The 15,735-nt window shown below is 47.8% G+C and overlaps 1 protein-coding gene and 1 long non-coding RNA gene across 3 annotated transcripts in view; both read right to left on the bottom strand.

Moving 5' to 3' along the window:
- UBE2G2 (ubiquitin conjugating enzyme E2 G2) overlaps positions 1 to 11,001 on the bottom strand; it is a 56,768-nt gene extending 45,767 nt beyond the window's left edge. The window contains exon 1 of one of the 2 annotated variants that reach the window (XM_048863765.2): positions 10,813 to 11,001. In XM_048863765.2, coding sequence (XP_048719722.1) covers positions 10,813 to 10,855 — 43 coding nt within the window. In that variant the 5' untranslated portion in view covers positions 10,856 to 11,001. Of the gene's footprint in view, positions 1 to 10,105; positions 10,226 to 10,812 lie in introns of those variants that run through there. The other variant, XM_048863766.2, reaches the window with a different exon arrangement.
- LOC142073195 (uncharacterized) lies at positions 169 to 7,811 on the bottom strand. Its single transcript, XR_012669920.1, has 3 exons — positions 2,310 to 7,811; positions 1,512 to 2,080; positions 169 to 844 (listed from the first exon to the last, which is right to left on the bottom strand). It is a non-coding gene; the product is annotated as an uncharacterized LOC142073195 (long non-coding RNA).
- Positions 11,002 to 15,735: the final 4,734 nt, after the last annotated feature.

Below are 15,735 nucleotides of genomic sequence, written 5' to 3'. Positions count from 1 at the left end.
TTTCTCCCCCAGATTTGAAAGTATCTTCTTTCCCCATTGGTGCTTCTGGTCAGGTGCCAACTAGGTTAATGGAACTGATTAACCCTTTACAGGTAAAGGAGGGATTTTACGCTACCCTTAGCTGTATGTTTATGACAGTGCCCAACCACGGAACAATAATAAAGAATATTTTCAAAGCCAAAAAATCCATTTATTGAAAAGAAACAACTGCTTGTGAAACAGACAGGGCAAGGGGGTGGGGTGGGGAACGGTACAACCACAGATTTGCATCTGTCCTGTTATCATACTCAGCCTTCCTCTTTGGAGTACTGTGCAATGAGTGCTGCACTTCAGGATGGCTATACTGCATGGTGATGGGGGTTGAGTGCAGTGGGTAAGAGTCGTAGTTTTCAGGGCTGGGTGGTGAAGCTACAGGTGTTGGAGGCAGCTGGTGGCGGTAAGAACCCGGATGTTGGGGACAGTGGGTTGGAGGTGACATGGGGGCACAAAGGAAAGAGTTTTGGGACAAGGGCTGCGGGGGGGGAGGGGAGGGGAGTCCAGGCACAGTAGTGCTCCGCCTGCATGGCTACAAGCACCTGGATCGAGTCCGCTTGGCGCTCCATTATGCTTATCAGACGATCCGTGCTTTGCTGCCGGAGCACCGCGCTTTTGTGCCGGCAGTCCTCATTCTGCTGGCTGATCCTCCTTTCCCTGTCCCGCCACTCCTGCACTTTTTGATTTTCATTACTTGAATGCTGCATTACTTAATGCAACATGTCTTCCTTGCTTCTACGTTGGCTCTTTCTGATTCTTTGGAGTCTTTCGGCTGGTGATAACATGGACGGCTGAGATCTCAAGGTTGCATCTGCAAAGGCAAAATGCAACACTTAACAGAGGCAGCATTGTTCACACCAGACAGAGCAATGATTCCCTCATACTTAAGGGCAAGCACAGTCTACACAATTGCATAATTTGCCCGTCCTAAAGTGAGCGCACATAACCCACAGAAGCCCCAAAATGGTGAGTAAGCACAGGGTCAAGCGTGACTGATTGTTTCACAGCTGTATTGTCCTCTGGGTTTCTGTGCCTTGGGGAGAGCCAACAGCGGCAGGGGGCCCCTATACTGAACACTGCCCCCACATTTTCCATAGGAGTTAGTCCTGGATATCTTGCTGCTGAGGGTGACCTGGGAAGCAAGGGAGGGTCTTCTACTCCAATGCGGATTCCGCCCTGGCCCATATGCAGCTTGCCTGTGCGCAGCTATGGTCCCCCCGCCCCTCACGGCACAGTGGCGAGGACAAGTTAGCTTTACTGGGACAAGGAACACAGTGGCTCACCCGAGAAACCTGTGCAAGCACATTTCCCAAGTTCTGGATGAGATCTTTGAAGAGATCGTTGAGACAGATTACCAAGATGTGAGAGAGAGCACACCAAGGTCCTATTCCGCATCTAGGCATGCATGCAGCCCTAACCCTCCTCACCCCAAGAGCCCGCAAATAAATAAATTCCTTCCCAAAATAAAAGCCGCTTACTGGGAACCTCCTCTGGTGTTTGTCCTTCCCCCGACACCGACTGCTGCGAGTGGCTACCTTCCTCCTGGCTTGAGAACAGCTTCTGGCTGCATGCATCTAGGGATTCCAGGGTGTCTTCCTCTGCCTCAGCACCCTCGCTCCGACTCTGCTGCTCCTCCTCCTCCTCCCACCTTGTTGAACTGGGCTCTGAAGTGTCCATGGTGGTACTCGGAGTGGAGGTGGGGTCAGCCCCAAGTATCGCGTCCAGCTCTTTGTAGAAACGGCAGGTCGCAGGGGAAGCACCGGAGCGGCTGTTTGCCTTGTGCGCTTTGTGGTAGGCATTCCACAGCTCCTTCATTTTAATCCTGCACTACAGTGCGTGCCAGTCGTGGCCCCTTTCCATCATGTCCCTTGATATCTGCCTGAAGGTATTGTAATTCCTACAGCTGGAGTGCAGCTGGGACTGGACAGCTTCCTCCACCCAAACACCGATTAGGTCCAGCACCTCGCCATTGCTCCATACTGGGGATCGTCTGGTGCACGGAGGCATAGTCATCTGGAAAGGTTCGCCGAGAGGATTCCACGCCTGGCTGAGCAAACAGGAAGGGGATTTTCAAAATTCCCAGAGAATTTAAAGGGTGGGTCTGACGGTTGGTCACCTGAGGGCAGGGCAGTAGAGTTCAAAGTAATGACCAGAGTGGCTAGGACAGGCACTGTGGGACACCTCTGGAGGCCGATCAGAGCGCACTAACAGACCAGGGCATCCACACTGGCGCCGTGGCGCTCCAGCGGGGGCACAACAAACGTTATTCCACTCACCGAGGTGGAGTACCAGGAACGGGCCAGCCGCAGAGTCAGAGCGCTCCATGTGCCTTCCAGTGTGGACGAGTATTGAGCTAGTGCGCCCGGGGCTCCTTTAATGTGCTGTAACTCACAAGAGTAGCCAAGCCCATAGTTTTCCAAAGCAGCGAAAGACATACACACAGGGCAAAAAAATTGTAACGGCTTAAACCAACATGCAGAGAATGGAACAGGATCTCAGCTTCATTCAACGTACACAGTTAATGAGGCAGTGTTCTTTAGAAAACGTGCATCTTCCCAGTACGCATACATGCAGCTTTGCATAGAATATAGGTTTTTAAAAATTTTACCTGCATACATAGAAAATTTGGAAACCCTCCTATCTGCCAAATAAAATTAAATGTTCACCAGAACTCAAAAAGGAACATTGCCATACAAAACTTTGAACTCTCTACCCCAGCCATTTTGTCATAGAGCTCTTTAAAAAATTGTTTCAAGAATTTATTTACAACATATAAAAATGGGGAAAGTTTGCTGTTGTCATCTTTTACTTGCTCATTCAGAAATGGCAACCAATTTTTTTAATTAAACTATAAAAAAAATACATACACAGGCAGAGACCATTTCTGGAAAAATTTCAGCCCAACATATTGAAGTCCCTGAACATTATGAAAAACTGAAAACAAAGGATTATAATGCTCATGCAACCTTAAGTACAGATGTAAATAAAGCACCAGCTCGAGTATAACTGCACTATTCTAGCAGACAACTGACTAAACTAAAAAAAGGAATGATTTAACTTCTTTTACAAGACCAGAGATGCTGGAAGGGAAGTTACTACTTTACAAAAATCAGATTAAGGCCCCGATCCTACGAACACTTATGCACACATTTCACTACCCTATGACATGAATGGGACCACTCTCAGTAGTAAAGATAAGCATGCTGGTGTTTGAAGTATCAAGGCCTAGATCTCAATACAAAAAAGTCAAGGGACCAAAACAAAATTAAAAATAATAATAAAAGAAATCAAAGAATTTCAGAGATAGTACACTAGAAAAAAAAAAACAAGCCAAACGCCAAACAGGTATTTCTGTCATAATTAGGAACAAATTATTGGGAGGAGGGGAGAAATCAGATTAAAGTAGTGAGAAAAGTATATATTCATAAAAAGCTTTCCCCAGAGCAGTCTCTCTTAATTTCAGTTTACACACTAGTTAGCTAATAATCCACATCCAATAAAAGCAAAAAAGCACAATAAGGGGATCTAACTTTAAGATTATGAACAAACATTTACTATATTTTTACTTTTGAAAACTATTTTGGGCTAAAGAAAAATACTAGAGGACAGCTATAATTGGGTGTTCACTTGTACATCATTAGCATAAAACATCAGCAAAAGGCATGAAGAGTATTTATGGTCTAGATTTACCTCTGCTTTTTGGAACAAAAGCTTAACAAAAAAGAGGCTAGCTAGGAGAGTTACTGTCTGCATAAGCAGTTTAACTATGTTTGTTCAAATGTTAGAAGACAGATCAATTAATGGTCTACAAGGACTGACAATTACATGCCTCGGAGAGAAAACATATCAGACTTATGGTTATAATTTTCCAAGAGGAACTTAGTTTTGATAATAAACTACATCACTTAGAACGTCGGGGAAGCTGGGATACACAGTGTGCCAAACTTTTCTGCTCGTGTCTCCATAGGTGAAATCATTGCACAGTAAATTAATTGCTATAGATTACATTAATTGTTCACAAGACTACATTCAATTACAGTTCGGATGCCTCTTCTCAAGGAAGACTCAGAACTGGAATAGCATATGTTGTAGGTCATGACTGCGATGTACTGGCAGAGCTGTGCAAACAATACACGAAGAATGTTCTGATGTTATATGATTAAAATATGACCATTGTGGCTACCATTGTTATATAAATACAGCAAATCTTATACAAAGTACCGTATATACTCGTTCATAAGCCAAATTTTTTTGGTAAAAAAGTGAAGCATTGAAGAGCGGGGTTAGCTTATCAATGGGTCTACATCAAAATTTGACAATTTTAAGCTCTATTGAATTGAATATCTAATATAATGTCATTTTGTTTACCTGGAGCTTTCGCAGACACGGAGCCCCTCAGCTCCCTTTGACCACAGTTCGCCGTTCTCAGCCAATGGGAGCTGCGGGAAGTGGTAGCCAGCATGTCCCTCGGCCCGCGCTGCTTCCCGCAGCTCCCATTGGCTGGGAACAGCAAACTGCAGCCACTAGGAACTGAGGGGCTCCATGCCTGCAGATGCTCCAAGTAAACAAAATGTCCCGACCCACCAGCGACTTACCCATATGGGCCAGGAGCCAAAGTTTGCCAACCCCTGAAATACAGAGTTGGCTTATGAAAGGGTCATACAGTTTTTGCCATTTTTACCTATCCATTTTGGGGGGTCGGCTTATAAACGAATGGACTAATGAACGAGTTTATACGGTAGGTCATGTAAGGTATCTATGGAAAAGTTATGATTTGCTGAATATGGTTCTCCTATTTGTATGCATATATTATTTTTGTATCTGAAGTTATGAATATTGACTATGTTCCTATATTTCAAATGTGTTTGCTCCTCATAGAAGAAATGGTTGTAGGGGATAATCCTGGTTCAAGTGATCACGAGCTAATTCAGTTCAAACTGAACGGAAGGATTAACAAAAATAAATCTGCTACTAGGGTTTTTGATTTCAAAAGGGCTGACTTTCAAAAATTAAGGAAATTAGTTAGGGAAAGGGATTGGACTGAAGAATTTATGGATTTAAAGGCAGAGGAGTCCTGGGATTACTTTAAATCAAAGCTGCAGAAGCTATCGGAAGCCTGCATCCCAAGAAAGGGGAAAAAATTCATAGGCAGGAGTTATAGACCAAGCTGGATGAGCAAGCATCTCAGAGAGGTGATTAAGAAAAAGCAGAAAGCATACCGGGAGTGGAAAACAGGAGAGATCAGCAAGGAAAGCTACCTTATTGAGGTCAGAACATGTAGGGATAAAGTGAGACAGGCTAAAAGTCAAGTAGAGTTGGACCTTGCAAAGGGAATTAAAACCAATAGTAAAAGGTTCTACAGTCATATAAATAAGAAGAAAACAAAGAAAGAAGAAGTGGGACCGCTAAACACTGAGGATGGAGTGGAGGTCAAGGATAATCTAGGCATGGCCCAATATCTAAACAAATACTTTGCCTCAGTCTTTAATAAGACTAAATAGGATCTTAGGGATAATGGTAGCATGACAAATGGGAATGAGGATATGGAGGCAGATATTACCACATCTGAGGTAGAAAGCGAAACTCAAACAGCTTAATGGGACTAAATCAGGGGGCCCAGATAATCTTCATCCAAGAATATTAAAGGAATTGGCACATGAAATTGCAAGCCCATTAGCAAGAATTGTTAATGAATCTGTAAACTATGGGGTTGTACCGTATGATTGGAGAATTGCTAACATAGTTCCTATTTTTAAAAAAGGGGAAAAAAAGTGATCCGGGTAACTACAGGCCTGTTAGTTTGACATCTGTAGTAAGCAAGGTCTTGGAAAAAATTTTGAAGGAGAAAGTAGTTAAGGACATTGAAGTCAATGGTAAATGGGACAAAATACAACATGGTTTTACAAAAGGTAGATCGTGCAAAACCAACCTGATCTCCTTCTTTGAGAAAGTAACAGATTTTTTAGACAAAGGAAACACAGTGGATCCAATTTACCTAGATTTCAGTAAGGCATTTGATACCGTGCCATATGGGGAATTATTAGTTAAATTGGAAAAGATGGGGATCAATAGGAAAATTGAAAGGTGGATAAGGAATTGGTTAACAGGGAGACTACAGCGGGTCCTACTGAAAGGTGAACTGTCAGGCTGGAGGGAGGTTACCAGTGGAGTTCCTCAGGGATCGGTTTTGGGACCAATCTTATTTAATCTTTTTATTACTGACCTTGGCACAAAAAGTGGGAGTGTGCTAATAAAGTTTGTGGATGATTCAAAGCTGGGAGGTATTGCCAATTTAGAGAAGGACCAGGATATCATATAGGAGGATCTGGATGACCTTGTAAACTGGAGTAATAGTAATAGGATGAAATTTAATAGTGAGAAGTGTAAGGTTATGCATTTAGGGATTAATAAGAATTTTAGTTATAAACTGGTGATGCATCAATTAGAAGTAATGGAGGAGGAGAAGGACCTTGGAGTATTGGTTAATCATAGGATGACTATGAGCCGCCAATGTGATATGGCTGTGAAAAAAGCTAATGCGGTCTTGGGATGCATCAGGCGAGGTATTTCCAGTAGAGATACGGAGGTTTTCGTACCATTATACGAGGCACTGGTGAGACTTCACCTGGAATACTGTGTGCAGTTCTGGTCTCCCATGTTTAAGAAGGATGAATTCAAACTGGAACAGGTACAGAGAAGGGCTACTAGGATGATCTGAGGAATGGAAAACTTGTCTTATGAAAGGAGACTCAAGGAGCTTGGCTTGTTTAGCCTAACTAAAAGAAGGTTGAGGGGAGATATGATTTCTCTCTATAAATATATCAGAGGGATAAATACCAGAGAGGGAGAGGAATTATTTAAGCTCAGTACCAATGTGGACACAAGAACAAATGGATATAAACTTGTCATTGGGAAGTTTAGACTTGAAATTAGATGAAGGATTCTAACCAACAGAGGAATGAAGTTTTGGAATAGCCTTCCAAGGGAAGCAGTGGGGGAAAAAGATCTATCTGGCTTTAAGATTAAACTCGATAAGTTTATGGAGGAGATGGGATGATGGGATAACATGATTTTGGTAACTAATTGATCTTTAAATATTCATGGTAAATAGGCCTAATGGCCTGTGATGGGATGTTAGATGGGGTGGGATCTGAGTTACTACAGAAAATTCTTTCCTGGGTATCTGGCTGGTGAATCTTGCCCATATGCTCAGGGTTTAGCTGATCGCCATATTTGAGGTTGGGAAGGAATTTTCCTCCAGGGCAGATTGGAAGAGGCCCTGGAAGTTTTTCGCCTTCCTCTGTAGCATGGGGTACGGGTCACTTGCTGGAGGATTCTCTGCTCCTTGAAGTCTTTAAACCAAGATTTGAGGACTTCAATAGCTCAGACATAGGTGAGAGGTTTTTCGCAGGAGTGGGTGGGTGAGATTCTGTGGCCTGCATTGTGCAAGAAGTCAGACTAGATGATCATAATGGTCCCTTCTGACCTTAGTATCTATGAATCTAAACACCCACAATGCAGTTTACATCAAGTCTAGCCAGCACATTGTGAATGGAGTTTGAGTGATTGCCCACCAACGAACACAACAGGCCACAGAAGAAGCCTATCCCCATCTAATGGACATTCCTGAGGACCTTCTATCTAGTGTACGGGTAATGGCTGCTCTGACTCATGCAAGGGCATGTGACTAGAGCAGGGGCGGGCAAGCTTTTTGGCCTGAGGGCCGCATCAGGTTTCTGAAATTGCATTGAGGGCCGGTTAGGGGAGGCTGTGCCTCCCCAAACAGACAGGCCCCCGCCCCCATCTGAACCCCCCCCCGCTTCTCACCCCCTGACAGCCCCCCCCAGGACTCCAGCCCCATCTGCCCCCCCTGTTCCCTGATGGCCCCCCTGTCCCATCCCCTGTCCCCCGCTCTCAGTCCCCTGACCGCCCCCGGACCTCCGGCCCCTAACTGCCCCCTGCCACCCCATCCAACCCCTCCTCCCATTCCTGACTGCCCCATGGGACCCCTGCCCCATCCAACACCCCTTCTCCCTGACTGCCCCCCACCATCCCATTCAACCCCCCCTCTCCTTCCTAACTGCCCTCCCCAGGACCCCTGCCCAATCCACCCCCCCGCTCCCTGCCTCCTAACCAGCCCCCGCCACCCCATCCAACTCCCCCTCTCCTTCCTGACTGCCACCCCTTGCCCCCATTCAACCCCTATTCCCCACCCTCTGACTGCCCCATCCCCTATCCACACTCCTGACCACCCCCTGAACTCCCCTGCCCTCTATCCAACCCCCACCGTTCCCTGCCCCCTTACCACGCTACCTGGAGCACCGGTGGTTGGCAGCACGGCTGCACCAGGACAGGCAGCCCCGCCACGCAGCACAGAGCATCAGGTCAGGCTGGACTCTGCAGCCCCACCGCCTACAACATTGTGCCGCATGGCGGCAGGGAAGGGGAGACAGCAAGGGAAGGGCTAAGAGCTAGCCTCCCAGGCCAGGAGCTCAGGGGCCAGGCAGGACGGTCCCGCGGGCCATAGTATGCTCACCTCTGGACTAGACCCTGTGGTACTAAACTTCATCTTGTGTTCCTGTATTTTTCCACAAACTATGCCAAGGCTTTGTTTGAGACAATGAAGTTTCCCCCCACATGGCAGAAGCTATAGAAGGCCCTGGAAACAGCTCCATTTTGCCTCTTTCCTGCTCTGATCTCTGAACTATGGATTTATACTAATGGGAGCATTATAACCAAGGTACTGAGGACCTTCCAATTACTTGGGAACAACCAGAGACTTAACTAGTTAGCAGTTTATGCCATCACTGCTTTAAAGCTAATCCAATAATTTTGCAATTATTGTATTTATTTGATTCCTTTAACCAATTTTAACTCTCACCTCTTTCTTTCTTTTTATAAATAAAACCTTTAGATGTTAGATACTAAAGGATTGGCTGTAAGCGTGTATTTGTGTAAGATCTGAAATATCCATTAACTTGATGGGTAATATGGCTGATCATCTGGGATTGGTAGAACTTTGTATATGATGAACAAGATTTTCAGTAATCCTCATCATATTTGACTTGGCTGTCTGGGTGGAAGCCAAAGGCTGTGTTGCTTTAAGGGAATTGCATTTTGGCTTCTGGGTAACCAGTAAGGTATTATAGAAGTGTTTTGTTGCTATCTTGGTGGAACTAAGTATTGAAATAACCACCAATCTGGGGGACTGCCGCACTATTCTTTGCAGTTTGCCCTAATTGAGCAACCGCAGCATGGCTCCCCCGGGACCTGGCCACAAATGCCTACCCCTATTATGCCCAAGTCTTTTTAATGCTATTAAGTTCACATTTGCATGAACCAAAGTTCAGTTAGAAGTTTTAGACAACAGAAGCGCCCAAGTTTTTTAAATTAGGAGATCTACTTAAAAGGAGGAACATCTAAGCTCCCAAATGCAAGCAGGGACTAATCCTCCCCCGCTCCACCCGCCCAAGATCAGAAGCATATCTAATGCTTCTGAAGGGAACTTTGGTATCTAGGGCTCTCAATTTAACCACTATCAGATGCAACAAACTCAACAGAAGCACAAATAGACTTCACTCTTGCCCATAAGCAGCAGACAAAAGAGATCAGAGCAATTCACTCTTCATGCCCACACAATCCTCATCCTCACTGAGAGCCAACAACGGCCCTGACAAGTGCCTGGTCATCATGCAGCTTTGGGACATGGATACCGCCACACTATGAAAGGGACTGAGGCTACGTCTACACTATAGCAGCCACAGCTCTAAACCACCAGGAGAAAGCTCTCCCATCAGCTTAATAATTCCTGCCTCCACAAGAGGTGGTAGCTAAATTGGCGGGGGGGTGGAGCAGCTTCTCTCACACAAACAGCGCTGTCCACAGTGGCGCTTAGGTCAGTGTAATTTACATGACTCGGTGGGTGGCTTATTCACACCCCTGAGTGACATAAGTTATACCGAAGTAATTTGTAGTGCAGACAACCTGAGACAAGCAACTCATTTGTCTGGGGTCAGACTCCTGTCAGATCGTTAAGATTTCTAGTCACAATTGTCCGGGGCTTTTTATATACCGGTTGAGGATGGAGTCTTCAAGGGGGCCATTTAATCATCACAGCACACTGAAGTACAGTACTCCTGCAGCATTTGCAGAAGTCAGATTCTTCCATCATTCATCAGAAAGCAATGAGGCTTTCGCTGGATAAACTGTGAAGTGAAAGTCTCATTGCTCCTTCTACTGGGAAAGATGTGAACAATACCAACGTTGCTTCACCCGAGCTCAGCTGTTTAAAAGGACACGTCCAGTGACAGTCAACGGCAGCTTGTCCGACAGGTCACGTCTCCAACCAGCCCCGCCTGGTTAAGCGGGCAGAGCGTGCTCAGAACTAGGATGATTTTCACATGGCGGCCAAACAGCCGTATGCTTTGACCCCATTTCCCCACCGTCTTTGCTCCTTTCTCCCCAGCTTCTCCCGGGGGCCTTGGCACCCCGGGCCTCCCCGCCTGGCAGGGCAGGGAAGGGGCCGCTCCTCAGCCGCGGGCGGACCGGCCAGGGAGCGCTGCCCCACGGCTCCGCTCAGGGGCCTCGCCTTGCCCCGCGTCAACAGAGGCCCCATGGGCCGGCGGCAGGAGCCTCGCCTGGAGCCCCTGTCCCGCGCAGGCCCGGCCCGCAGCTCGGCGCCCCCGTGCCACGCCAAGCTGGGGGAGCGATGCCGAGCCCGCCCCGCAGCGGCTGGGTCCCCGCGCGGGAGGGAAGGCCGGGCCCGGCCCGCTCACTCACGCTTGTACTCAGCCATCAGCCGCTTGAGCGCCGTGCCCGCCATGCCCGGCCGGGCCGCAGCCGCCAGCCGTGAGGAGCTGGAGCGCGCCCCGCCGCCGCCAGCCGCGTCCGAGGCAGCAGCGCACCATAGAGAGCCAGGCGGCGCGGCTAGAAAGGCCGCCCAGGCCCAGCGCGCAGCTCCCTCTCGCTGGTGCTGCGGGGTCCGTCGGGCGCACGCGCTAGGGGCGGGGCTGCTGGAGACTGAGAGCCCGGGGTGGAGGGAGGGGGGACATCAAGACTCCACCCCCGCGGCCGCTGCACGGGCCCGGCCCGCGGATGCCTCCCCGCTTCCACAGCCCCGGCCCCCCTAGTTAATCCAGCTCCGTGGTCCTGGCGCTGCGGGAAGGAGTCGTTGGGCGCCGAGTGGACGGAGGGTTCCGCCCAGCCTTGTGTCTGAGCGCAGGGGGCGGGTGCTCCAAAGGGCCGAGTTAAGGGGACGCAGTGGGTCCCGTAGTGCCAGGCCTCACCCTTGCAAGAAATGCGAGGCCTGAGCTGGGGGACGCGCAGTCCAGGCCTCCCTCTTCCCCCACCCCAGAGGCTGCCAGTGAGCAGCTGGGGGATTTGTTTGGAGCATAAGTGGACTGGGCGAGTGGTGGCTCTGGTAGCTGGCGCAGGCTAAGGGGACTGGCAGCCATGGGCCTCTGCCATGCACCCCGCTGCCACCCAGTCACACCTGCCAGCCCTTTGCTGCCAGTGCTGCCTGCCCACGGCCCCAGGCTAGGGTGACTAGATGTCCTGTTTTTAAAAGGACAGTCCTGGTCTTTGGGACTTTTTCTGAAATAGGCGCCTATTACCCCCCACCCTCTGTCCCATTTTTTCACAGTTACTATCTGGTAACCCTGCCCCAGGCTTCTAGTTTGTCCAGTCCTGATGTGTCTGGTGGTGGGATGCCAAGATCCCCAACCAGGACTGGAAGGAGGAGGATGAGCCCCTGGCTGCAGAGAGGCCGCCCAACTGCTGAACAGTTCCTGCCAGAGATGGCTTCCACGCTCCAGGCTGGTGAGTGAGTGAGTGAGCAGGGCTGTGACAGCAGAGCTGCAAAGGACTTTCTGTATGGCCACAGAGCCAGTGACACTGGATTCCTGCAGATGCAAAGTGCAGGGAAGGCTGCAGTCCTGTGGGCAGAACAGAGACCCTGGCACTCCCAGCTGGTGTGACACCGTCAGATGGGTGACAGCGGGGCTGCAAAGGGCTCCCTGCTCTGCCCCAAGAGCCAGTCAGCAGCAGCGTGGCCTCCCCCGCACCTGGGATCTCTTCCTTCTCCTTGCAGTCCTAGCCGGGGGTCTCTGCTCTGACCCACCACGACCCAGGACCGCAGCCTTTTCCCGCACCTTGTGCCTGCAGGGAGCCCTCTGCAGCTCCGTTATCACAAACCTGCTCAGCCACTCCTATGGCAGAAGGGTTGCAGAGAGCTCGCTTTGTGGCCACGGAGCCCTACAGGCACACAGACTGTGACCCATTGATCCTCTTTTTAGTAATGTCAGTGTGTCAGCTGAAATCAACATCTACAGACAGTTATCGATTAAAATGGAACCCTGCCAAACCAGACTATAGTAGAGCTATTGCTATGCTATAATCTTGAGTATTGCCCATGGTAGGAGGGAGAATGTGATGCGGAGGAAGTTGAGAGGTGAGGTACACTAGGCAGGCCTACACTCTTAACACACCAAGCACTGTGGGGAAATGTGCCCAGTGCTGAGGGTCAGCACACCACCTGAGCCCTGCCAGTGATGCTGTGTACAGGGGCAGAATGGCTATAGCTGGGGGCCTTTGCACATGTTATACACCATAGCAGGGCTCAGCCTCAGCTCAGAATAGACTTGCATGAAGGGGAGACTTCAGAACAAGCCCAGGAGAAGGTCCATAGGATCGATGATTACCTAGATTCAGGGGCTTGAACCCCCTGTCTGCCACAGGCTGGAGTAGTGGCTGTGATTGGGTTGCACTATATGCCTTTTCCATGGGCTGGGCAGTGGGTGCGTTTTGCTTTAAGAAGGTACAGCAACACTATCTAACTCCAGCACCTTTATAATCTGGAACATTCTGGGTTGGCAAAGTTCAGCAGTTTGCAGCTAAGCATTGCATTATACGTGCAAATAAATCGAAAAATGTTCTATTTACTTGGTCTCTGTGATTCCAGGGCCTGCTCCAGCTGTTCCTTAGAATTCATGACAGCACATTTGAGTGCTTCATGAGCATTCTTTATTCCTTTGCTGACTCAGCCTTATGGGAGTTGGGAGAAAAGGTCTGTCATATCCATACAGCTAAGGGTAGCCTAGAATTCCTCCTTACCTGTAAGGGGTTAAGAAGTTCAAATAACCTGGTTGGCACCTGACCAAAAGGACCGATGGGGAAAGATACTTTCAAATCTTGTGTGGGGGAAGGCTTTGTTGGTATGTTCTCTGGGGAAAGCAGAGAAGCATCAGGTCAAAAAACTCCTTCTCCTATAAACCATCCTGTACAAGTCTCTGATATTACAAAGAGTAAGTAAATAAGGCAAGGCACTTTAAATTACCTTTTCTTTTCAAATTGTGAATTTTCCCTTTGCTAGAGGGAGGTTTATCCCGGTTTTTTGTAACTTTAAGGTTTTGCCTAGAGGGGAATCCTCTGTGTTTTGAATCTGATTACCCTCTAAAGTATTTACCATCCTGATTTTACAGAGGTGATTCTTTTACCTTTTCTTTAAATAAAATTCTGTTCTTAAGATCCATCAGGTCCTTAAAAGAAATAAAAAATCAAAGGGTTTGAGTCTGTGTTCACCTGTACCAATTGGTGAGGAAATTATTCTCAAGCCTTCCCCAGGAAAGGGGGTGTAGGGCTTGGGGGAATAGGACTCCAAGTGGTCCTTTCCCTGGTTCTTTGTCTAAATCACTTGGTGGTGGCAGCATACTGTTCAAGGACAAGGCGGAATTTGTGCCTTGGGAGAGTTTTTAACCTAAGCTGGTAAAATAAACTTAGGGGGTCTTTCATGCAGGTCCCCACATCTGTACCCCAGAGTTCAGAGTTGGGAAGGAACCCTGGCAATGTCCATGACCTTTTGTAATAACTCACATTGATAAAGCACCTTTTATGCAGAAGACTGTAATTACAGAGGTGGAGGATTTAGCATCAGAAAAGAATGGCTAAATACACACACACAGACATGCCTTTCTACTTTAACCTCTTTCACTGAACGCATTAGACTGCTGATCCCAGTTTAATTCCATTACCTGCACCAGTTAGACCAGGTTTGAATTTGGAACGTGTACAAGGTTTTAAGATTGTCTTATTAATAGTCATAGGCTTCAAGGCCAGAAATACCGGTTTGAGGGTGGCTTGCCCTTCAAGGGGCATTGGGCCCCACCTGTAATTAATCAGCTACTGCACAGTTGATGCTGTGAGACCAGGGGTCAGGTGACAACTTGAAGATCTGGTGCCCCAAAAAGCCAGCAAGTAGTTGTGCTGGACAGCTGTGGTGAGTAGACAGACTCCTGCAGGAGATTCTGGTGTGGGGGAAAAGAACCCTATTTGTATACAATTCTTAGGGAGGGGAGATGATCTGCCAAGGTGAAAACTGCAGAGGGCAGGCCAAGGAAAAAAAAGCTCACCTTGACTCCCAGGCAGGTAGCCTCCTGGATGCAATTTAGTAGGGAGTAAGTGGGTACCTCCAGAAGACTCCAGTTCAGGGGGAAGGAACACAACTGAGGTCGTGGACAGTTTCATTTTAAAGACAAAACTGAAGCTGTGAAGAACAGGGCGTAGAATCCTGAGTTTGGAGTGTGTTCTTTGATGTATGGGCTGGTGAGCTAGCACCCAACACCCTTCTGACTTCTTACGTAATACGGGCCACAAATTTTCACTCAGATTCTTGTATGTTGGGTGAAGTAGAGCATTTCTTAAAGATTTCACATGATGGAGAGTCCATCTCACCCTTTGGTATTTTGGTCCAATAGTTAATTTACCTGCACTGTAAAAAGCATGTGCCTCCTTGGAATTTAATGACAGGTTTCAGAGTAGCAGCCGTGTTAGTCGTATCCACAAAAAGAAAAATAAATTTGTTAGTCTCTAAGGTGCCACAAGTACTCCTTTTCTTCTTGGAGTTTAAATTGGTCTAGTTTCTATTTCCAGCCAGTGGCTTCTCTTATGGCTTTGCTAGATAGATTAGAGAGCCCTGCAGGCACACACAGATTGTAAAATGTAACATCTCACTGAAAGATGGGAAATTCAAACTGTCCCCTAGTTTTTGGTAATTGCATACCTGCAGAACTTGAGAGCTGTAGGCTGTCTTGCTGCTCAGGCATGCGTGGCTTAGCTGCAGTCACATGAGCCTGTAGACCAGTTCAGCTAGATGGAATCTGACCACTCTAAGTGGAGTAGTAGTCAGAGCGATAGGAGAAGACAGGTTCCCTCTTCTCCTGATCCACATTTTCCACTCCTCCTGCTGCTCTCAGAGATCTAGGCTACAGAGTAGACTCCAAGCTTCAGCTTCCTGAATGATTCAGTCCCCCCTTCAAGTGAAACCTTGGAAAGGGGAGCCCCACCTCCCTGAGAAAGCAGTATACCTCACAGATAGTACTGTCTGCTCAGCACAATGGGCCTGTTTTGAGTACTTGTTTTCCTTTCCCCCACATTTTTGAATGATCTAGTCCCTCTCAGGCCAGATAAGTTCTAGCTACCCTGCTTAGGGCTACAGGAGCTGTTTCTGAAGACAAAAAATGACATACATCAAAGTGACAAGTATGGTACATTGTGTGTAAAATGTCAAAGCTGTCTCTACACTGGGAAACACCAGTGCTGAATTTCACTCTGCAAATTTATCTCAGAGGAAGTGGAACATGTCTAGTGTCTGGTGATGTGTTTCGCACTGTGGGAAATACTCTAATTCATCAAAAGGGAAAAGCTGCA

This window comes from Caretta caretta, chromosome 9, assembly GCF_965140235.1.
Source record: "Caretta caretta isolate rCarCar2 chromosome 9, rCarCar1.hap1, whole genome shotgun sequence".
Classification (NCBI taxonomy): domain Eukaryota; kingdom Metazoa; phylum Chordata; order Testudines; family Cheloniidae; genus Caretta; species Caretta caretta.
Note: the sequence above shows the minus strand (reverse complement) of the source record. Positions and strands in the feature narration are given on the sequence as shown.